Source organism: Pan paniscus, chromosome 10, assembly GCF_029289425.2.
Source record: "Pan paniscus chromosome 10, NHGRI_mPanPan1-v2.0_pri, whole genome shotgun sequence".
In the NCBI taxonomy this organism is placed as follows: Eukaryota; Metazoa; Chordata; class Mammalia; order Primates; family Hominidae; genus Pan; species Pan paniscus.
The window spans coordinates 42,860,102-42,883,271 of record NC_073259.2 but is presented as its reverse complement, the minus strand read 5'-3'; the positions used below and the strand labels follow the sequence as shown (position 1 = coordinate 42,883,271).

The following is a 23,170-nucleotide window of genomic DNA, read 5'->3' as shown; positions in this document are numbered from 1 at the left end:
GACATTCCTCTCCTCCCCAATATCCTTCTCTGACTTGTCTCACTTTACCCTTCCCTTCCATCAGTCACCTTTTATACTACTCCAAGGAGCCTCATCATTGCTTCTCCTGTTCCACCCCGAATGTTTTCATCTATAGCTCTATCTATCCCTGCTTCCATCTTTGCTCCTGTGTCTGAAATCTCATTTTTTAAGGCTAGGAACCCCATGTTCAGACAAGGGCTCCTCCTCCCTCTAAAAAGGGAGAGGAAGGTATTATTTAGACTTGGAAGTTCAAATCTCAGTCTGGTAGATGAACTGCTTTTGTTATAACTCTGACAAATGTTCATTTAGCCTCTGCTTCCCAATACTTCCAGAAACCGGAAACTAACATCTTGCCTGAGACAGTATCACTTGATTTTAAACTAGCTCTGTTAAAACTTTTTCTGGCTGGGCGTGGCAGTTCACACTTATAATCCCAGCACTTCGGGAGGCCAAGGCTGGCGGATCACTTGAGGTCAGGAGTTCGAGACCAGCCTGGTCAAAATGGTGAAACCCTGTCTTTAGTAAAAATACAAATTTTAGCTGGGTGTGGTGGCGCACACCTGTAGTCCCAGCTACGCAGGAGGCTGAGGTAGAAGGATCGCTTGAACCTGGGAGGCGAAGACTGCAGTGAGCTGAGATCGGATCACGCCACTGTACTCCAGCCTCGGTGACAGAGCAAGACTCCATCTCAAAACAAACAAACAAACTTTTTCCTATTAGTCTTGGGTTGGCCTTCTGTACTCATAGAGTAGATCTAATTTCTCTTCCACACATGCTTGAAGACAACTTGCATGTGCCCTTGACCAAGCCTTTCTCACAGGTTTCCTCAATTGTTCCTTATGGTGTTTAGACCCTCTTCCCATTTTGGTCTCCTTCCTATGTGTAAACTCATTTTGAAGAGTTGGTTGGGAATTTAAGGCCAGACATCTGACATTGTGGAACCTGACTTCAGGACTGTGGACTGTAGGGATGGACTGAGAGGTGCAGCCCACTTCAAGGGAACTCTAGGGAGCCAGTCTACAGATCAGAACAGACCAGTTCAAGGGATGTTGTACTTGAAAGCCAAGCTGCATTATTCAGTACACCATAAAATACTTGTTGTGAATTTGTTCATTTGTTATTTGCTGTATTCATTACTTGATAGACTATTGATGATACCAAAAGTGTAAAAAACTGGCCAGGCGCAGTGGCTCACGCCTGTAATCCCAGCATTTAGGGAGGCCGAGGCGGGCGGATCACGAGGTCAGGAGATCAAGGCCATCCTGGCTAACACGGTGAAAGGCCATCTCTACTAAAAATACAAAAAAATTAGCTGGGTGTGGTGGCAGGCACCTGTAGTCCCAGCTACTCGGGAGGCTGAGGCAGGAGAATGGGCATGAACCCGGGAGGCAGAACTTGCAGTGAGCTGAGATCACGCCACTGCACTCCAGCCTGGGCGACAGAGCCAGACTCCGTCTCAAAACAAAACAAAAAACAAAAGTATAAAAAATTATGGGGCCAGGCACGGTGGCTCACGCCTGTAATCCCAGCACTTTGGGAGGCCAAGGCAGGTGGATCACCCGAAGTCAGGAGTTTGAGACCAGCCTGACCAACATGGTGAAACCCCATCTCTACTAAATATAAAAAATTAGCAGGGTGTGGCGGCGGGCACCTGTAATCCCAGCTGCTTGGCAGGCTTAGGCAGGAGAATCGCTTGAACCCAGGAGGCAGAGGTGGCAGTGAGCCGAGAGCAAAACTCCATCTCAAAAAAAAATAAATAAATAAAAATAAAAAATTATGGGAGAGGCTGGGCGCAGTGGCTCACGCCTGTAATCCTAGCAGTTTGGGATGCCGAGGCGGGCGGATCACGAGGTCAGGAGCTCTAGACCAGCCTGACCAACGTGGTGAAACCCTGTCCCTACTGAAAATACAAAAATTAGCCAGGCATGGTGGCACGCACCTGTAATCTCAGCTACTCAGGAGGCTGAGGCAGGAGAATCACTTGAACCCAGGAGGCAGAGGTTGCAGTGAGCCGAGATGGCACCACTGTACTCCACCCTGGGCAACAGAACGAAACTCCATCTCAAAAAAAAAAAAAAAAAGAGAAAAAAAGGAAAATTCAGAAAATTCTTTGTAGTGACAAAATTTTTCCTGTGGAAATCTTTGGGGAAAGGTCACTATTTACTTAATTTTAGCAGCAGAAAATTTAGGTCTACTTGGTCAAATCAAAGAAAACTGGACTAGTTATTTCATCCATTTTTTTGCCTCCAGAGCTCACTGTTTTCTTTCTTTTTTTTTTTTTTTTTTGAGATGGAGTCTCGCTCTGTCACCCAGGCTGGAGTGCAGTGGCGCGATCTCGGCTCACTGCAACCTCCGCCTCCTGGGTTCAAGCGACAATTCTCCTGCCTCAGCCTCCCGCATAGCTAGGACTACAGGTGTGTGCCACGACGCCCGGCTAATTTTTTGTATTTTTAGTAGAGACAGGGTTTCACTGTGTTAGCCAGGATGGTCTCGATCTCCTTACCTCGTGATCTGCCCACCTCGGCCTCCCAAAGTGCTGGGATTACAGGTGTGAGCCACTGTGCTGGGCCTCAGAGCTCACTTCTAAGCTAGTCCAAACTTTTGATCAAACTTCAGATCAAAAGTCCCTCTCAAGGGGCTGAATGTCAGTTTGAAGGGACATGAGGACACAGTCTTAAAGGAGTGAAAGGCACTGTCAGAGAGGTACGGAACTGTGATTGTGTGCTGTGTTACAGCAAATGAGGATTAAGAGAACATCATATAAACAATCAAGGAAGTAGGCCAGGCGAGGTAGCTCAAATCTGTAATCCTAGCATTTTGGGAGGTCGAGGTGGGCAGATCACTTGAGGTCAGGAGTTCGAGACCAGCCTGGCCAACATGGTGAAAGTCCGTCTCCACTAAAGATACAAAAATTAGCCAGGTGTGGTGGTGGGTGCCAGTAATCCCAGCTACTCGGGAGGCTGAGGCAGGAGAATCACTTGCACCCGGAAGGTGGAGGCTGCAGTGAGCTGCAATTGCGCCATTGCACTGCAGCCTGGGTGACACAGCAGACTCTGTCTAAAAAACAAAACCAATCAAGGAAGTGTCAGATACTACAGAGATGTTAGAATGCAGGAAGAATTGGTAAAATTCACTGGATTTGGTAATGGGTCACTGGTGACCTTGAGAAAGCACTTTCAATAGCATATTGGAGACAGATTCAGTCAGTTAACAAAATTCAGAAACACTCAGCATCTACCAGAAAGGATATCTCACTTCCTCCTTGCTTTTTCATTTATAGAAAAAAGCTTAGATAGCTTAACATGTTAAATGTATACAATATCTTTTAAATGTGGATAAGGGAGGTAGGTAGAGGTTTGAGAATTTTGAAAAAGTGATAATCAAGATTTTAAAGAGCCTTGAAAAAGTTTTGGGGATTATAAAAATGAACAAGGCTTGGCCGGGCACAGTGATGCACGCCTGTAATCCTAGCACTTTGGGAGGCCGAGGCGGGCAGATTATGAGGTCAAGAGATCGAGACCAGACTGGCCAACATGGTGAAACTCTGTCTCTACTAAAAATACAAAAATTAGCTGGGTGTGGTGGCAGACGCCTGTAATACCAGCTACTTGGGAGGCTGAGGCAGGAGAATGGCTTGAACCCGGGAGGTGGAGGTTACAGTGAGCCGAGATCGCGCCACTGTACTCTAGCCTGGGCGACAGAGTGAGACTCCAACTCAAAAAAAAAAAAAAAATTAACAAGACTTTCAAATTCTTTCTTGAAGGAGAAAAAAGGACTCAATTTTTTACTTCACCATGAAAATTTTATTTCAAAAATAAATACAATAAAGTAATAAAAACTGTTAAATTACCTTGCACAGGCTGGGAGCGGTGGCTCACCCACTATAATCCCACCACTTTGGGAGGCCGAGGCAGGTAGATCACCTGAGGTCAGGAGTTCGAGACCAGCCTGGCCAACATGGTGAAACCCCATCTCTACTAAAAATACAAAAATTAGCTGGGTGTGGTAGTATACGCCTGTAATCCCAGCTACTTAGGAGGCTGAGGCAGGAGAATCGCTTGAACCCGGGGGCACAGAGGTTGCAGTGAGCTGGGATTACACCACTGCACTCCAGCCTGGGTGACAAGAGAGAAACTCTGTCTCAAAAAAAAAAAAAAAAAAATTACCTTGCACAATTTGTACAAATAAAATTCCTAATTTTTTCCCATTAGTTATCATATGACCTGAAAAATCAGATCAGTAATCAAGGCTACCATGCATAAATGCACAGTGTTGAAAACTAGGGGGTACTCTATCACAGCCCAGAAAATGAATGCCTTCTGCTTTCCACTGCAGCTCACAAAAGCCCCGCTCCATTTCTGTGTTTTAGAATGAAGCCTTTTAGTTACAAAGTTCTCCTTTATGCTCTTGCTCTTTCTTTTGAGAAGATGAAGTATGAGTGTGAGAGTGTGAGAGTGAGTGTGTGTGTGTGTTGGTGGGGGTAGTGGTATGGAGTGGGGAAGGAGAGAGAAGACAGGTCAGCAACAGGTATCATTTTCTTTCTCTGACCTATCTGTCCTCCCCTGGAATATATCCAGGCTGAATAATCCCAACATCTTTCTCCTTTCCTGACAGATGTGACTCTCATAGTCTTGGGTTCTCGCTTGTCTGGGAGTCAAGAAACTTGGATTTACCACCAACTAGCAAGTTACTTCACTTCTCTGCCTTCCATTTCTTCATCTATAAATGCAGGGTAAGGCCAGTTCTAGCTCTAAATCTTATGACTTTATCACTTCTGCTCTCTGAATCCTTGCCAAATTCTTGGCATTGCCATAAAGAGTCTGAGTCAGTCCTTCCCACCCATTATACAAACAGTCCCAACCCTCAGTTAATGAACCACTCACACCAGAAGCTTGTCCTGAGCAGTCAGGAGGACAGAGCTAGGTCTTAAGAGACTGGGGTACTGAGGATGGAGAAAGTTCTTGTCCTGGGGTTCTCTACTTTCTGGAGAAAAATTGGCTCAGACACTCAGCAAAACAAGTGTAAATAGCATGCCCAAGTGTTGAAGTGATCAAGTGTTGAAAGTGCTTGGTTTAATGTAGATCTAGGAGGGAAATACGAAGCTAGATTATTAGATTTGATTTTAAAGGTAATGAATTGGAAGCAGCTGTCACTACCAAAAATAACAGGTTAAAGTGTTGCTTGAGGAAAATAATCCTTCCTATGTAATACACTGAAGAGAAGGAAAAGCAGGAAGCAAGTAGAGCCTCAGAGAAAAATTACCTATGGAAGAAATGTGATCAGGGCTGGGTGCAGTGGCTCATGCCTGTAATCCGAGCACTTTGGGAAGCCGAGGTGGGTAGAGGTCAGGAGTTTGAGACCAGCCTGGCCAACATGGTGAAACCCTGTCTCTACTAAAAATACAAAACAACAACAAAAACAAAAAAGAAAAGAAATGTGATCAGGAATGTGGGCAAATGGCAAGACTTTGAAATCAGGCTAGGAAGTTTGGTATTGATAAGATAAGCTATTAATAAAAAGTTTACCTGCAAGCTGACTGTGGGTGAGGGATAGGGCACAAGACCAACCACTTCAACTTCTGGAACACTTCACTCACACCTGTAATCCCAGCACTCAAGGAGTCAGAGGCAGGAGGATTGCTTGAGCCTAGGAGTTTGAGACCAGCCTGGGCAACATAGTGAGACCTCGTCTTCACAAAAAGAAAAAAAATCCTTGACCTTGTCCTTTTTCCTCCTGTGTGTCTTTGCCACCCCAGGTCCCCAGGTCAGACGTGACTGTATTGTCACTGTCTTCCTCCATAAACTAAGAGCCTTGAGGGCAGGCAGGTTGTCTCATTCATGCTGAAGTCCCAGCACCAAACACAGTTCCTGGCACACAGCAGGTGCTCATAAAATGTTTGTTAAATGAATTTACCAAAAAGAGAATTTCAAAAGCATGTTCAATCAGCACTTATTATAGGTGTATCATTCTCTCAGTCAAGAAGTTTTTCCTTATTTTTTTTTTTAATAGAGACAAGGTCTCACTATGTTGCCCAGGCTGGTCTTGAACCCCTGGCCCTTCCGCTTCAGCCTCCCAAAGCGTTGGGATGACAGGCATGAGCCGCTGCACCCAGCTAGAAGCTTTTCCTTATTCCCAACCTAACTCCATTTCATTTCTCAAACGCATTTTCCCCGCTTAAGTGATGTTTAAATGGTGGGCTTCCACAGGGAATTCTGAGGGGATTGTCCCATCAGATCTTGTTCTTCCTGATGGCGCTTCTTCTTCTCTTACCTTTTCTACCTACACATCTACTCTTAGAGAGAGGACAAAGGGACAGAATGGGCCAAGAATCAGAAACCTTCCACAGTGGGTGTTAACTTACTGATTTTTCTTCTTTTCATCCTGGAGTTGGAAATAGAACAGTAAGAAGAGTTGAGAAGAGGCCCAGAGAGGCCTCCTAGTGAGGCACAGTGAAAAAAGCTGAGTTTAAGTCTAAATCCTGGCCCTGCAACTTATATGCTGTTACTTTACTATTAACATCACACAAAAAAGGAGACAACCAGATTTTATGTGTCTCCTGATAGAAGAATACAATAATACCTACTAAGTATTCTTGCCATCAAAACAAAAACCTGAATCTCATCAAGCCTCTAAGTCTATCCATTTATAGAAAATATGGAAGACATAGGAACATATTAGACAATATCATGGGAATTCAATCAGCAAAATATACACTGTAGGAAACTGCAGGACAAACAACCTAGTATCATTAACAAATAAGCTACAAGAAGGGAGGGATTAGAATATAGATTAAGAGATATGACCTTAAATCTAATAAACTTAAAACATGTCAGTGAGTTGCTGATTTAAACAAACCATAAAAAGCATGAAGACACAATCAGGGGAATTTGGACACTGACAGGATATTTTGTGATATTAAGAAATGATTCTAGTTTTTTTAAAAGATAGCACTAAAACTTACATTTTAGTGAAATATTTAATCTGAAATATCTGAAAAGATTTGTATGACACTGGTAAGTGAAAAAGGCAAGTTGCAAAATCATATGCATGGAAGAATCTCACTTTAGTAAATCTCACATTTATTTATTGTGGATATACTTAGATATCATACACATACATAGCAAAGTAATTGTAAAGATATAAAATAACATTGTTGTAGTTTAGGAAGATGTAAAATCATAATCGTTTTGTTTATATTGTTTTCTTTTCCTTTTTTTTGAGATAGGGTCTCACTTTGTCACCCAGACTGGAGTGCAGTGGCACAAACAAAGCTCACTGTAGCCTCGACCTCTGAGACTCAGGCAGTCCTCTTGCCTCAGCCTCTCAAGTAGCTGAGAATACAGGAGCACACCACCATGACCAGCTAATTTTTGTATTTTTTGTAGAGATGGGGTTTTGCCATGTTGCCCAGGCTGGTCGCAAACTTCTGAGCTCAGCACTTTGGCCTCCCAAAGTGCTGGGATTATAGGTGTGAGCCACCATGTTGGGCCTATTATTAATTTTTAAATTCATTTCTTTCTTTTTTCTTTATGTAGGGGCTTTTTTTTTTTTTTTCTTTTGAGACAGGGTATTGCTCTGTTGCTTAGGCTGGAGTGCAGTGGCACAATCACAGCTCACTGCTCAGTAGCTGGGACCACAGACGTGCACCACCATGCCCAGCTAATTTTTCTTATTTTTTGTAGATTTAAGGTCTCCTGTGTTGCCGGGTTTGTCTCAAACTCCTAGTCTTAGCAACCCTCCCACCTCGGCCTCCCACTGGGAGGTGTGAGCCACTGCACCCAACCATGTACTTTCTGATTTGTTGTAATGAGTACATATTTTATTTATACTTATTTATTTATTCATTTTTGAGACCAGGTCTTGCTCTGCTGCCTAGGCTGGCATGCACTGGTATGATCATAGCTCACTGCAGCCTGGAATTCCTGGGGTCAAGCAATCCTCCTACCTCAGCCTCCCAGGTAGCTGGGACTACAAGCATGTGCTACCACACCTGGCTAATTTTTGTATTTTTTTGTAGAGACAGGATCTTGCTGTGTTGCCCAGGCTGGTCTTGAATTCCTAGGCTCAATTGATCCTCCTGCTTTGGCCTCTCAAAGTGCTAGTATTACAGCCATAAGCCACCATGCCTGGCCAAGTAAATGTTGTATAGAAAAATATTTTGAGGTGTGATAATGGTATTGTGGTTACATTTTAAGAGAGTTCTATTTTTAGAGATTGATAATGAATTTTTTTTTTCTTTTTGAGGCAGAGTATCACTCTGTCACCCAGGCTGGAGTGCAGTGGTGCGATCTTGGCTCACTGCAACTTCCGCCTCCCAGGTTCAAGCAATTCTCCTGCTTCAGCCTCCTGAGTAGCTGGGATTATAGGCGTGTGCTATCACGCCCAGCTAATTTTTGTATTTTTAGTAGAGATGGGGTTTTACCATGTTGGCCAGGCTGGTCTCGAACTCCTGACCTCAGGTGATCTGCCCGCCTCGGCCTCCCAAAGTGCTGGGATTACAGGCGTGAGCCACTGCACCCGGCCTGATAATGAAATTTTTATAGATGTGTAAATGTTGTTGGAATCAAAATGGAGTCACTAGTGTTAAAAAAAAAAATCTCTGATAATAGAGCCAGGGAAGGCTATGAAAAGAGATCATGCTTATTTGCCTGATAAGAATTATCACAAAAGATCCTATGAAAACCACAACCTTGCACAAAGGCCATCACAACCTTATACAAAAAATATTTCTGCAAGGACTTCTGCCCAGCAACTGCCTGTTCAACCTTGGACTGGTGTCACCCTTATTATTGATCTTTGTAGCCAATGATAATGATTTTCAAAGAATCATGTAATCCTTCTCATTTTTCCTTTGAAAACATGTGTCTTCCTTTACCTCCCTGAATACCTCATAGTTTACTATGGTACACATATTCCCATTGCAATGCTCTACTCCCGCATAAATATCTTTTTCTCTTAGACAGCCTCCCTCTGTTCGTTACTTAGGTTGCCGAATGAAATGATATATCTAGAATTTGTTTCATAATAATCAAGGATAGGAGAAAGTGAGTGGGGACACAGTGAAACATGATTGCCCATGAGTGGATAAATTATGGAAGCTGAGTGATGAGTACATGTGAATTCATTTTACAAGTTTATCTGCCTTTGTACATATTTGAAATATTCCATTAAAAAAAGTTCATCAGATCTAAGATGGTAAACCAATAACAACAACAAAAAGTTCAAAAGTAAGATTCCCAGGCCCTACTCCCAGAGAACTTGCATTTAAAAATATTTCCCAAATGATTCTGATATACACTCAGCTACTGAATTAGATGATAGCTAATAACCCATTAATATAATTTTAAAAATTATTTTCTATATAATTCAACTGATATTTATATAGTAAAGAATTTGTGGGCCAGGTGCAGTGGCTCATGCCTGTAATCCCAGCACTTTGGGAGGCCAAGGTGGGTGGATCATCTGAGGTCAGGAGTTTGAGACCAGCCTGGCGAACATGGTGAAACCCTGTCTGTACTAAAAATAAAAAGAAAAAATTAGCATAGCATGGTGGCACACACCTGTAATCCCAGCTACTCGGGAGGCTGAGGCAGGAGAATTGCCTGAACCTGGAAGGTTGAGGTTGCAGTGAGAGGAAGGAAGGAAGGAAGGAAGGAAGGCAGGCAGGCAGGCAGGCAGGCAGGCAGGCAGTCAGGGAGGGAGATTTCTCTATTCCCAAAATGACAGTCAGCAGCAAGAAAAAAGGTAAATTCCTTTATTTTTATTTTTACTTTTTTTTTGAGATGGAGTTTCACTCTTGTCACCCAGGCTGGAGTACAATGGCAAGATCTCTGTTCACTACAACCTCTGCCTCCCAGGTTCAAGTGATTCTCCTGCCTCAGCCTGCCGAGTAGCTGGGATTACAGGTGCACACTACCATGCCCAGCTAATTTTTTTGTATTTTTAGTACAGACAGGGTTTCACCATGTTGGCCAGGATGGTCTCAAACTCCTGACCTCAGGTGATCCGCCCGCCTCGCCCTCCCAAAGTGTTGGGATTATAGGGGTGATCCACTGCGCCTGGCTGGTAAATTCCTTTAGTTCACCGAGGAAGGATAAGCAACAGGTCACCCTGTAGCCCTTAACCCTAGGGGGAGGGTGGCTTGGTGGAGATGTTTGCCAGTTTGCAGAACTTATTGTTCTTCCGCCACTCAGCCCTCGTGTCTCCTTTCTTCTTCCAAGCTTCCCTCCCCTACCCTCCAGATTACCTGTTGTTGGTAGAAGTTGTTAGCGCTTTGTTCAAATCGTTCATCTTTGGTTTCTACAGCTTTCCCCAATTTCTGCAGCACCTAGGGATATAAGTCAGAAAGGCCCGTAAGGTTATAGTCAAGTCTTTCTTACATGTTGGCCTCAAATGACCCTGGCTTCAGTCAAGAATCTCACTTACAACTCAAGGGCTGTACTTATTTATTTATTTATTTATTTTTGAGACGGAGTCTCACTCTGTTGCCCAGGCTGGAGTGCAGTGGCACGATCTTGGCTCACTGCAACCTCCGCCTCCCAGGTTCAAGCAATTCTCCTGCCTCAGCCTCCTGAGTAGCTGGGATTACAGGCGTGTACCACCACGCCCAGCTAATTTTTGTATTTTTAGTAGAGACGGGGTTTCACCATGTTGGCCAGGCTGATCTCGAACTCCTGACCACAAATGATCCACCCGCCTTGGCCTCGCAAAGTGCTAGGATTACAGGCGTGAGCCAACATGCCTGGCCTTGAAGGGCTGTACTCTTACTGGACCAAAAGAATTAGGAATACAACAAACTGCTGAAAAAACAATCCTGTTTTGTAGTTCTTTTCAAATTAGGGGTAGCTCTAGGGGATACGTAGTAGTGAGCTAGAGGATATATATTAATATAAAGCTCAGAAGAAATAAGGTATATCTGGCCGGGCGTGGTGGCTCACGCCTGTAATCCCAGCACTTTGGGAGGCCAAGGCAGGCGGATCACCTTAAGTCGGGAGTTCGAGGCCAGGCTGACCAGCATGGATAAACCCCATCTCTACTAAAAATACAAAATTAGCTGGGCATGGTGGTGCATGCCTGTAATCCCAGCTACTGGGGAGGCTGAGGCAGGAGAATCGCTTGAACCCAGCAGGCAGAGGTTGCAGTGAGGCAAGATCGCACCATTGTACTCCAGCCTGGACAACAAGAGCGAAACTCCGTCTCAAAAAAAAAAAAGAAAGAAATAAGGTATATCTTTCTGAATGTCATTGTTATTATTGTCATTATTTTATTTGAGACAGGGTCTTGCTCTGTTGCCCTGGCTGTAGTACAGTGGTGCAATCACAACTTACTACAGCCTCAACCTCTCTGGGCTCAAGCAATCCTCCCACCTCAGCCTCCCCAGTAGCTGGGACCACATGCTCACACCACCACACCTCACTAATTTTTAAAAATTTTCTGTAGAGACAGGGTCTCACTATGTTGCTCAGGCTGGCTGAACTCCTGGGCTCAAGTGATCCTGCTGCCTCAGCCTCCCAGAGTTCTGCGATTATAGGCATGAGCCATTAGGCTGGCTGGCATTGTTATTATTATTATTATTTTTTTTTTTTGAGACGGAGTCTCGCTCTGTCGCCCAGGCTGGAGTGCAGTGGCACTATCTCGGCTCACTGCAAGCTCCGCCTCCCGGGTTCACGCCATTCTCCTGCCTCAGCCTCCCGATTAGCTTGGGACTACAGGCGCCCGCCACCATGCCTGGCTAAGTTTTTTTGTATTTTTAGTAGAAACGGGGTTTCACCTTGTTAGCCAAGATAATCTCTATCTTCTGACCTCGTGATCCGCCCGCCTCGGCCTCCCAAAGTGCTGGGATTACAGGCGTGAGCCACTGCGCCCGGCCTGTTATTAATATTTAAAGTGGGTTTTTGAGAAGGAAGGAGAAAAGCATTATATTAAAACAAGTATTGTTGAGAAAACTGTAAACTGTGCATGGCTTTTAAGTAAAATGTGAGCCTTGAAGACATTTTTTACTTGAGAGACTGTTTTCAGCTATTGCCATAGGTTCCTCTAGATAGATGAGGTTAGAGAGGTTGGGCAGGGACACTTCTCTCATGGGGGCTTTTGTGGAAAACTTTGAGAGGCCCCGATATAATGCATTTGAAACTCAGCTAGACCTGAATGCTATCCATGTCTATCACCTCTCAACTAGAAAACCTGAGAGCCAAACCGTCATACTGATGTCAGTGCTAATGCAAAAGACATGTGGATGAATAAGACCCAGTCTCTGTTCTCATAGGACACTCACTTATAAACAGGCAATTACATGTAGTAAGAAAGCCCTGAGTCTTCTGCCTATAACCCCCATCTTGGAAGGAGATACCATCATCCTGCGAAGTCCAAGTTAGAATCTCGGGAGTTGCCTTCAACTACTTCTTCATCCTCTTCATTGAATCCCTCGCCATGTCCATCTCCAGAAACCATCTTATTCCCCTGGTCTCACTGCCACAGCCTTAGTCTAGGCCCTCACTGTTTATTACCTGGCCTGCCGCAATAGGTCTACTATGCTGCTGCTCCTTAAAATCTTCTAATGGTTCCCCATTCATCTGTTCAACAAATTTTTATTAAATGCCCAATATGGGCTAGGCGCGGTGGCTCATGCGCCCGGCCTTGGGAGGCCGAGGCAGGCGGATCACTTGAGGTCAGGAGTTCGAGACCAACCTGGCTAACAGGGTAAAACCCCGTCTCTACTAAAAATACAAAAAAAAAAAAAAAAAATTAGCCGGGAGTGGTGGCAGACGCATGTAATCCCAGCTACTTGGGAGGCTGAGGCATGAGAATCACTTGAGCCTGGGAGGCAGAGGTTGCAGTGAGCCAAGATTGTGTCACTGCACTCCAACCTGGGTGACAGAGGGAAATTGTCTCAAAAAAAAAAAAGAAAAAAAAAAGTCCAATATGTATCTTTAAGTAATAGTTCAAATTCTAGCATGCATGCAGGTCCCAAGGCTACATTAAGCTTCACTTCTCATACTCCTCCTCTCTGCAGGTCTCCTTTCCTAACACTTTTTTAGTTTCCCAAATAACCCACACTGTTGCTTGTCATAGATGCTGGTCCCTCTTTCTAGAATGCCTTTCCTCACCTTGTCTGCCAGGCAAGTATCTTACAAAACCCAGTTCAACTCCGTATCTTTTGTGATACTTAACCACATCCACTTCATCCCATTGATCGATTATTCACTCCCTCCCTAGTGCTTGCAACTTCTGTATCTTGTATACAGTCCAATTGTTGTTTTATTACTACTACTACTATTATTATTATTATCATTATTTTGAGACAGAGTTTTGCTCTTGTTGCCCAGGCTGGAGTACAATGGCGTGATCTCAGCTCACCACAACTTCCGCCTCCTAGGTTCAAGCAATTCTTCTGCCCCAGCCTCCTGAGTAGCTGGGATTACAGGCATGTGCCACCACGCCTGGCTAATTTTGTATTTTTAGTAGAGATAGGGTTTCTCCATGTTGGTCAGGCTGGTCTCGAATTCCCGACCTCAGGTGATCCGCCCGCCTCAGCCTCCCAAAGTGCTGGGATTACAGGTGTGAGCCACTGTGCCCGGCCTGTTTTATTATTTCTATTTGTTTATTCTCCTAAACTATAGGCTCCTTAAGGTTTAGGTACTTGCTTTGTTCATTTGGATTTCTCAGTATCCAGGAACTAGATATTTAATAATTGTAACAGGAAGGAGAGTAAGACTGATCTAGGAGAGGATATAGGACTGAATGAGTGGAGCCTTGGAGTAGGATTTTCTAGACTGAAATAGAGTATAGGGGCTAGGCGCAGTGGCTCACGCCTATAATCCCAACACTTTTGGAGGCCAAGGCGGGTGGATCATCTGAGGTCAGGAGTTTGAGACCAGCCTGACCAACATGGTGAAACCCCATCTCTACTAAATACAAAAAAAATTAGCTGGGTGTGGTGGTGCACGCCTGCAATCCCAGCTACTTGGGAGGCTGATGCAGGAGAATCGGTTAAAGGGTTGCAGTGAGCCAAGATTGCGCCATTGCACTCCAGCCTGGGCAACGGAGCGAAACTCTGTCTCAAAAAACAAAACAAAAAATTAAATTAAATTAAATTAAAAAAGAAAAAAAAAGGCCGGGAGCGGTGGCTCACGCCTGTAATCCCAGCACTTTGGGAGGCAGAGGCGGGTGGATCACGAGGTCAGGAGATCGTGACCATCTTGGCTAACACGATGAAACCCCGTCTCTACTAAAAACACAAAAAATTAGCCAGGCATGGTGGTGGGTGCCTGTAATCCCAGCTACTCAGGAGGCTGAGGCAGGAGAATGGCATGAACCTGGGAGGCGGAGCTTGCAGTGACCCGAGATAGCGCCACTGCAGTCCGGCCTAGGCAAAAGAGCGAGACTCCGTCTCAAGAAAAAAAAAAAAAGAAAAAGAAAAAAGAAATAGAGTATAAAGGGTGACAGCAGAAAGAGGATTCCAGTTAGAGACAACAGCATCAGGAAAATCATAGGAGTACACAGCTTCACTGGCTGGTTCAGCATGGCTGTTATGGGGAGTGGTGGGGAATGAAGCTAGAAAGGGAGACTGGAGTTTCATTATGAAGGGCTTTGAATGCCATGCAAGAGTGCCCAGATCTGGGGAGTGTGGCAGGTTCTGTGGAGAGACTCTGATTCATATCTCCATTCTTTTTTTTTTTTTTTTTTTTGAGACAAGTCTTGCTCTGTCGCCCAGGCTGGAGTGCAGTGATGCCATCTCAGCTCACTGCAAACTCTGCCTCACTGGCTCAAGCGATTCTTCTGCCTCGGCCTCCCAAGTAGCTGGGATTACAGGTGCCCACCACCACGCCTGGCGAATTTTTGTATTTTTAGTAGAGACAGGGTTTCGCCATGTTGGCCAGGCTGGTCTTGAATTCCTGACCTCAGGTGATCTGCCCACCTCAGCCTCCCAGTGTTGGAATTACAGGCGTGAGCCACTGGGCCACCAGTATCTCCATTCTTAATCCAGGGGGTGTGTCTCATTCCTGGAGCTCTTGCTGTAGTGGATAAGATCAAGCATTCTGGAGTTAGACAGATATGGGCTCCTATCTTGGCCTTTCTACTTACTGACTGTAAGTCTTCAGGCAAGTCATTAAAACTTTTGAGCCTCGGTTTACAGAACTCCCTTTCCCCCATTAGATAATATTTATCTCCTTGAGTTGTCAGGAGGATTAAATGATATTTTGCATGTAAATTGCTTTCTCAGAGCTGCCCTACAAAGAGCACTCAATAGGTACTCACTGTCATTATGTTTAGTTTTGCTCCCTTGCCTGTAAATGCTTATATTTTTGGTTTGGCCACATCTGTTTGGTTTGGCCATATCTGTTTTTGTCCGTCTCTAACTGCACCTCACTTGCCACCCAGCCCTGGATGTGCAGTCTGCCATCCTCCCTGGCTCCACCCTTCTCAGCTAACAAAACACTGTTCTCTACCAGAAAGTTGCAAAACCACCTTGTTAGTGGTAAGTGCAGCTCTTAACTTCCTTTCTGCTACCCCTCCCTTCCTTTGTCCCTAATTTGGTTCTTCTTAGGTGGAGAGGACAGAAAAAACAGAAAAGAGAAAACTCAGTCTAGAGTCAGTGTAAGGGATGACTGGGGCAGACCAATCTCCCCAATCCCCAAAAGGCTCAAGGCCAAAAGGCTTGGAGAGTGTGGGGTCGGGGGTTGAGGGGTACTGAGAGAAACTTCCTCACCCTCCAACTCTGAAAGTGAAAAGGTGTTACCACCCTGAAACATACCCCAGTACTCTGGAGCCAAAGTAATTTGTTGCCATAAGCAACAGGTACATGTTAGGGCACTTATACTGTGTCATGGGTGTTCTTCCCAATAAAAGACCCTTGAGGGAACAGGGTGTACAGATGCTAAACAGATGTTTGTTGAAACAATGAATAAATTCTACTTTTGGATCACTTCCTAATGAAAACCCATATAATGCTAATCCCTAAAATCCTGCTTTGAGAATTCTGTCCCAATTTATCTGGCCTGGCAGCTAAATTAGAATATAGATATTTAAGGAGAAAGAGCAAGAGCAAGGCAAGAAAGTAAATGTGGCAAAACGTTAACACTTGGTGAATCTGCATGAAAAATATTCCAGTGTTCATTGATTATTTATGACTTTTCTGTAGATCAGGGTTGGGGTGGAAATAGAGCTTTAAAAAAAATTACTACATATATCTTTGGTGGCTATAGTTCCTTACCATTGCCTCTCCCATAATCATTTATTATATTTTAGTTAATTCCCTCAATTGGGGTAATTTGCATAGGGCCTGGATATTTGATATTATAAAATTTTGCTAAAATTTTTTCTTAGGTGCAGTAAATTTTTGTGGTTATGTAGGAAATCTTTCTCTCTCCTTCCTTCCTTCTTTCCTTCCTTCCTTCCTTTTCTCTCTCTCTTTCTTTCTTACTTTCGAGACAGAGTCTAGCTCTATTGCCCAGGCTGGAGTGCAGTGGCACAATCTCAGCTCACTTCAACCTCCACCTCCCAGATTCAAGCGATTCTCCTGCCTCAGCCTCCAAGCAGCCAGGACTACAGGTGTGCACCACTAGGCTAATTTTTGTATTTTTTGGTAGAGATGGGATTTCGCCACATTGGCCAGCCTGGTCTCCAACTCCTGACCTCAGGTGATCTACCCACCTCGCCCTCCCAAAGTGTTGGGATTACAGGCATGAGCCATGGCGCTTGGCCGGAAATCTTTATTTTTAGGATATATGATAAAGTAAGCTTTCCTTAAAAGGTCCTAATATACTTTTTCCAGCCTTTGCTCTGACCACTCCCTGTGCTCCAGCTGAGCTGTAGTTCTCACTCCAGTCTCCATGCCTTGCTTATGCTGGCACTTCTCAGCTAGAATGCTCTCTGATCACGTGTCTGAAAAACTACTAATCTCCCATAATTCCTATTTCAAATTCAGCCTCCACTATAAAACCTCTCGATTCTCCCCAATCCTTTTGTCCTCTGAATAGACCTGCATCTCTCAGGTCAGTTATTTTATTATCATTATTCTTTTTTTTTTTTTTTTTTTTTAACTAGATCTTAAGCTTTTGGCAAAGCAAGAATGTCTCTTACCCCTAAATTCCCTGCTGGGTCCAGCCCAGTACCCTGAACAAAGGAGTTTTTCTGTAAATATTTGTGGAATTTAACCCTCTGGGATTTAAGCTGAGTAGATGTCAACAGAGGAGAAGACCAACAAAGGAGTGGTAAACAACGCCCCTTCTCAGGGGGATCTGAGAGGTTTGCCACAGAGAAATCACAAACAGATGGTGAAAGCAGTACTATAGTTGGAAATGAGAAGATGTATCATACTAAACACACACACACACACACACACACACACACACACAATAAAGCCAGCTTAAATTCAGTCCCATGTTGAGTTTGGGCGGGAAATGGAAAACAGACCAAGAATGTTTCATCCCTATTGTGTTTAATGGTCACCAGACCTCCACTCCCAGCTTTTCAGAGGATGCCTGAACAAAAAGTGTTTCTACTTCTGAGCTCTGTTCCTGAGAGAGGATCAGCAGGAAGTGGGGGAGACACAGATGTGAGAGTGGCTTATCAGGAACGTTGTAAAGCAGCAGCCTGAGTGAGGTTAGGATTCAGAGGCAGGACACCTGGGTTTCAGTAATATTTCTGCTACCTACCAATCTCTTTTGAGCCTTGTTTCCTTATTTCTAAAACAGAGATGCTAATAACCTGCTTAAAGTGTTGAATAGATGAAGGGAGATGACATCGGTAGAATGTTGGCTCCATAAAGGGAGAGAGAATCACTTTGTCTTTTTTTTTTTTTTGAGACAGTTTTGCTCTTGTTGCCCAAGTTGGAGTGCAATGGCGCGATCTCGGCTCACGGCAACCTCCGCCTCCCAGATTCAAGCGATTCTCCTGCCTCAGCCTCCTGAGTAGCTGGGATTACAGGCATGCGCCACCACACCCGGCTAATTTTGTATTTTTAGTAGAGACGGGGTTTCTCCATGTTGGTCAGGCTGGTCTCGAACTCCCGACCTCAGGAGATCCACCTACCTGGGCCTCCCAAAGTGCTGGGATTACAGGCGTGAGCCACTGCACCCCGCTGATAATCACTTTCTTATATCCCTGGTCCATAATTATATCTGGTCCATAATAGGTGCTTGATATTTGACACATTTCACTATTTGACACATTAGCTATTACTTATTACTCAGAAGATTACATCCAACTGCTTGCAGAAAAAGCAAAAAGTGTTGCAAGGAATTCTTTCATTTTAGTGCAAATTTCTCCCTCTTTATCTTGGTCTCAATAACTTCCCAAGACTCAAGGACTGGCTTCAGGCTGACTGAGCTGAGCTCCCTTCCGGCATCCCAGGCCATTCCCACCTTATCGAAGTTCAACCTTTGCCTACCCTTTTGTCTAGTCTAGGTTCAGAATATCTTGTTTTCTTCATCAGCTGGGAATTCCTCATGGCAGATTTGAGTTTGCTCCTCTTTCTCTACTTCCTCAGGGTTCAGGCCAGAAGAACCTGAGAGACTGGTTCTGTCTTTGGGAAGTATTTGACTCTGAGTCTAATGTGACAGCTTTTCAATTTAGTGTTCTTACCATATTGAGTTTCATCAAGAACATCAACCCTCTCATTTTACAGGTGCAAGATCTGAAGCCCAGAGCAGGACATTATTTAGCCAAGGTTTGGAGTCTATGCTTACAAAGGAGTGAAAGCCCAAAGCAAGGTTTTAGTGTTGACGAGAGGCTAGATGAAGACAGAAGATGCAAGAGTGAAATACAATCAATTGTATGTCTTTTATTTTTATTTATTTATTTTTATTTTTTGAGACAGAGTCTCCCTCTGCTTGAGTGTGGTGTGGTGTGATCACTGCTCACTGCAGTCTTGATCTCCTGGGCTCAAGCAGTCCTCCCACCTTGGCCTCCCAAAGTGCTGGGATTACAGGAGTGAGCCACTGTGCCTGGCTGGTATGTCTTTTTAAAATTACTATCATTCATGAGTGTTTTGTCTTTTAGGGTTTTTTTTTTCAACCACAGTGTGGCCTTCTCTCCAGTACCTCCTGCTCGCCCACACTGTTTCGATCTAGACCTTCCCATAGGCCCTGCTCTCAGGTCTACCAGATTTGTAAGTCTTCAGAGAGGCTGAAACTAGGATCAAGGTGAAGTTAGGGTAAGTGAAGTAACGAAGTCTGGCTACACGAACTCTTTCCCTTTTCCTCCTCTCTTTCACATGACCTCAAATGATAGAAAATAACCTCCCTTCCATTGTGGTCTCTTAAAGTCAGGAGCTACATCTACATTCCATCAGTTTTCTGCTGATAAATCAACTCGGGAGAGCTGGTTGCCTTTAAGCCTTCCCAGGGCTCTAACCAGTGCTCCACCTTTAGAAGATAATAGGGATATTTCAGTTGGTAAGCAGAGCTGTTCATCCAAATGCTTCTAAGTCCATCAGCTCTTAGAAAACCAAAACTTCTCCGTTGTAGAAGGCAGGTTGGGCTTAATAAAGAGAGAGAGAAAAAAAGGAAAACCGAAACTCTATCTCAGGTCCTTCTTGTCTTTCTTCCCTCTCTCTTTCTTCTGGCTGACATGTCTTCCCAAACCGCCTTGTCTACTAGAGGGTTGGTAGGTGGAGAGCAGAGGCTCAGGTTAGAAGCAAAGAAAATATTCTGGACAGGTAGAAACAAAAATGCCATCAAAATGTGTAGAGAATGTCCCCACAATTTAGATTGCCAAGCAAGTAATAGATGGGCAGCCCACCTAAGTGCCAGTGCTGGGGCAGGGCTACCTGACACTAACCAAGGACACACTCTGAACACAGATGTGGTTCATCACCCTGGGAGGTGTACTCCCCAACGCCAAAGGGAGGGTACAAGAAGCAGATTTGGGCTCCTGCTTACGTCAGCTGAAACACCACCCAGAGGCCAGGCAGGGTGAGGTAGGGGGAGAACTATGCAGGATTATTCTAGCCTTTGGTGGGGGGTGCCTGCTGGCATCCGCTGCATCGCTGTTTTTGGGGAAATTGCCCTCTATGGAAAATTACCCTCCAATTTCATCATCTGTAAAATACCAATTTTGGATTGCTAGCACAAAATTTGATACAAAGGTGGCCACCACCATCGCTTCCTTTCTTTCCTTTTCTGGGTCAGCCTGAGGGTTGTCGAAGGTTCTGCCAGAGACTGTTGTCTCCCCAGCTTCCCTTATCCTTGCCCAAGATCGGGTGGCGGTCTCCGACCTCTCTCCAATCTGCCAGTTTTCATGGAAGCCCACTCCTCGCTCCCGTTTCCCTGGGAGAGCGGGAGACCCTTTCTCGTCAGCCCAGACCCTTCGGGGCCCCTGAGCACCCTGCCCGCCCCTCCTGCCCGGCCGGGCTCGGCCTCGGCCTCGGCTCCCTGTGGGCCAGACAGACAGCGAGGCCCGGCCACCTACCTTCTCCTGGGCCCTGCTAAACTTCTTCTGCACCTGCTTGGCGAAGAGGCCGGCCGCGCCGCCTGCCTTGCCCTCTGCCATCCTGCCAACTCCCTGGGGGCCGCCGCCCTGGCCCCGCGCCCTGTGGTTTTCTGAGGCCCCCGAGGAGGAAGTGCGGGCTCCCGGCATGCCTCGCATCCGGCCCCAGCCCTGAGCCACCTCAGGCCGCCCCTGGCCAGCCCTGAGGCCCGCCCCTCAGCCCACCACTGTCAGCCGGAGCAGGCCGGCTCGGAGGGGCGGGCCCGGGGCCTACCCTCAGGCAGCGCTCGCTCGAGGCCAGCTTCCGAGCTCCAACCCCTGCCCGAAACCTTGGCCTCACTGAACCAGGTCCTCAGTGGTGGGCCCACACTCACTCGCTCCGGAAAGCCAGTTCCCATCACGCTGAGCACTGCAAAGCAACTGCCACCACAGGGTAGAAAATGATGTGGGTTCCACTCAGCGAGAGGACCTACCATATCGAAAACACGTTTAGGTTCTCTGAGTATGCATGCGAAGCCGCCATGTAAACTGCGTTTCTTGCTCCAGGTAGGCTCTAAGCCTGGAACTGGTAGGGATAGAGTGCAGAAAGGGGGCAGGACACCCGAGCCTGGCTTGAAAGAGAGAAACAGGCCGGGCGCCGTGGCTCACGCCTGTAATCCTAGCACTTTGGGAGGCCGAGGCGGGTGGATCGCCTGAGGTTAGGAGATCAGCCTGACCAATACGGTGAAACCGCGTCTCTACTAAAAATACAAAAATTAGCTGGGTGTGGTGGCGCACGCCTGCAGTCCCAGCTACTCGAGAGGATGACGCAGGAGAATTGTTTGAACCCGGGAGGCAGAGGTTGCAGTGAGCCGAAATCGCGCCACTGCATTCCAGCCTGGGCGACAGAGCGACAGTTCGTCTCAAAAATAAATAAATAAATAAATAAATAAAGGAGGAACAACTAAGCTGGAGATAGAAACAGGGTAGGGGGCTGGTTCTTAGGCAAGGGAATGATCGCATTGAAAAAAGGCTGAGGAGGATAGTATGGACGCCCGTGCTGGGCATGAGGAGCAAGTTTTTCTAGTTGGAGTACAGTGTACTGGATGGAGGCAGAATGTGAACACAGACACAGATTGTGCAAATTGGGGTGGGGCTGTTGAGATGACAACTATTGTTTCTTTAGGGAGAAGTTCTCCAAAAAATTCCTCCCTGACCTGTTTGAGGGGATAGCTTGAGATTAGGACACTAGGTGTGGAGGAACCACGTACTCAGATTTTACAGTGCAGGTTAAAATTTCCTCAAGGAAGGGAAGAAGGTCAAAATAACACTTCCTAAGGAGTGGAGGGGGAAGATAAGGGCCTGACACAAAATTAGAGGCCCTTGTATGCTATTGTGTTCCTCTTCTTTCTCCAAAACAATCATTACTGCACTCAAGGTCAACTGTGTACCAGGCATTGCTGGGTGTTCTGAAACCAAGGATGAATAAAATGCAGTCCCTGACCTTAAGATGCTTAATGAAGTCTGGCCGGGCACCACGGCTCACACCTGTAATCCCAACACTTTAGGAGGCTGAGGCAGGCAGATTGCTTGAGCCCAGGAGTTTGAGACTAGCCTGCGCAACATAGCAAGACCTTCTCGCTGCTAAAAATACAAAAATTAATTGGGCATGGTGGCACACACCTGTAGTCCCAGCTATCAGGGAGGCTGAGGTGGGAGGATCACCTGAGCCAAGGGAGGTGGAGGCTGCAGTGAGCCCTGATGGTGCCACTGCATTCCAGCCTGGGCAAAGCGTGAGACCCTTTCTCAACCAATAAAGAATAAGTATTAATAAATAAGTACATAAATAAAGATGCTTAAAGTCTGGAGGTGGAGATAGGTGGGTAATCAGGTGATACTAATGTAATGTGCTTAATTTATTTGTAGAGATGGATACAAAATTTTCTGGGAATAGGTGATTAGGGTTTGTTTGTTTGTTTGTTTGTTTGGAGACAGGGTCTTGCTTTGTTGCCAGGCTGGAGTGCAGCAGTGCCATCAGGGCTCACTGCAGCCTCTACCTCCCAGGCCCAAGTGATGGTCTCACCTCAGCCTCCTGAGTAGCTGGGACTAAGGTGCGAGCATGCCACCACTCCTGGCTACCCAGGCTGATCTGGAACTCTTGAGCTCAAGCAATCCACCCGCCTCAGCCTCCCAAAGTGCTGGGATTAAAGGTATGAACCACCTTGCCCTGCCAGGCGATTAGGGTTTATTCTGGATGTTAGCTTTGGTGATGCCCTGGAAGAGGCAGGGTGATGAAAATAGAAGGACTTGATATTGGATGGGGAGAAGTGGGGAGAAGCATGGAGAATAGCAGTACTGTGGGAACACTGAGAGTAGATGGCAATGCTAACAGGTGTGTCACTGGCAGAAGGAGGCCAGTACCTGTGTCCCTGCCAGGACTACATGGGATCCTCAGCAATGCAACCCAGCCACTGTCTCCTAAGAAACTCTGTTTAGTGCCAATATCTTGCAAACTGAAATTTATGGTCACCAAATCATGTAGTGTTAGAGAAGAAACAACCCTTAAAAGTTAATTAGATAGGGAAATTGAGTCACAGAAAGGGCTGATGACTTGACCACAGCCACCCAGCTCCTCAGTGGTGGAACTGGGATGGGAACAGACTCAGCCTCTTATAGCACATGGAGTGTTCTAGAGGCCTCTGCTGAGCCTGTCAATTCCAGGGTCTGTCTCAGCCAGTTT

At 45.6% G+C, this 23,170-nt stretch overlaps 1 protein-coding gene across 2 annotated transcripts in view; it reads right to left on the bottom strand.

The window, feature by feature from the left end:
• Positions 1-20,749, bottom strand: part of BIN2 (bridging integrator 2) — a 43,195-nt gene extending 22,446 nt beyond the window's left edge. The window contains exons 1-2 of one of the 2 annotated variants that reach the window (XM_003810793.4): positions 20,434-20,749; positions 10,268-10,348 (exon numbers count right to left, since the gene is read on the bottom strand). In XM_003810793.4, coding sequence (XP_003810841.4) covers positions 10,268-10,348; positions 20,434-20,610 — 258 coding nt within the window. In that variant the 5' untranslated portion in view covers positions 20,611-20,749. The remainder of the gene's footprint in view (positions 1-10,267; positions 10,349-20,433) is intronic. The other variant, XM_034935834.2, reaches the window with a different exon arrangement.
• Positions 20,750-23,170: the final 2,421 nt, after the last annotated feature.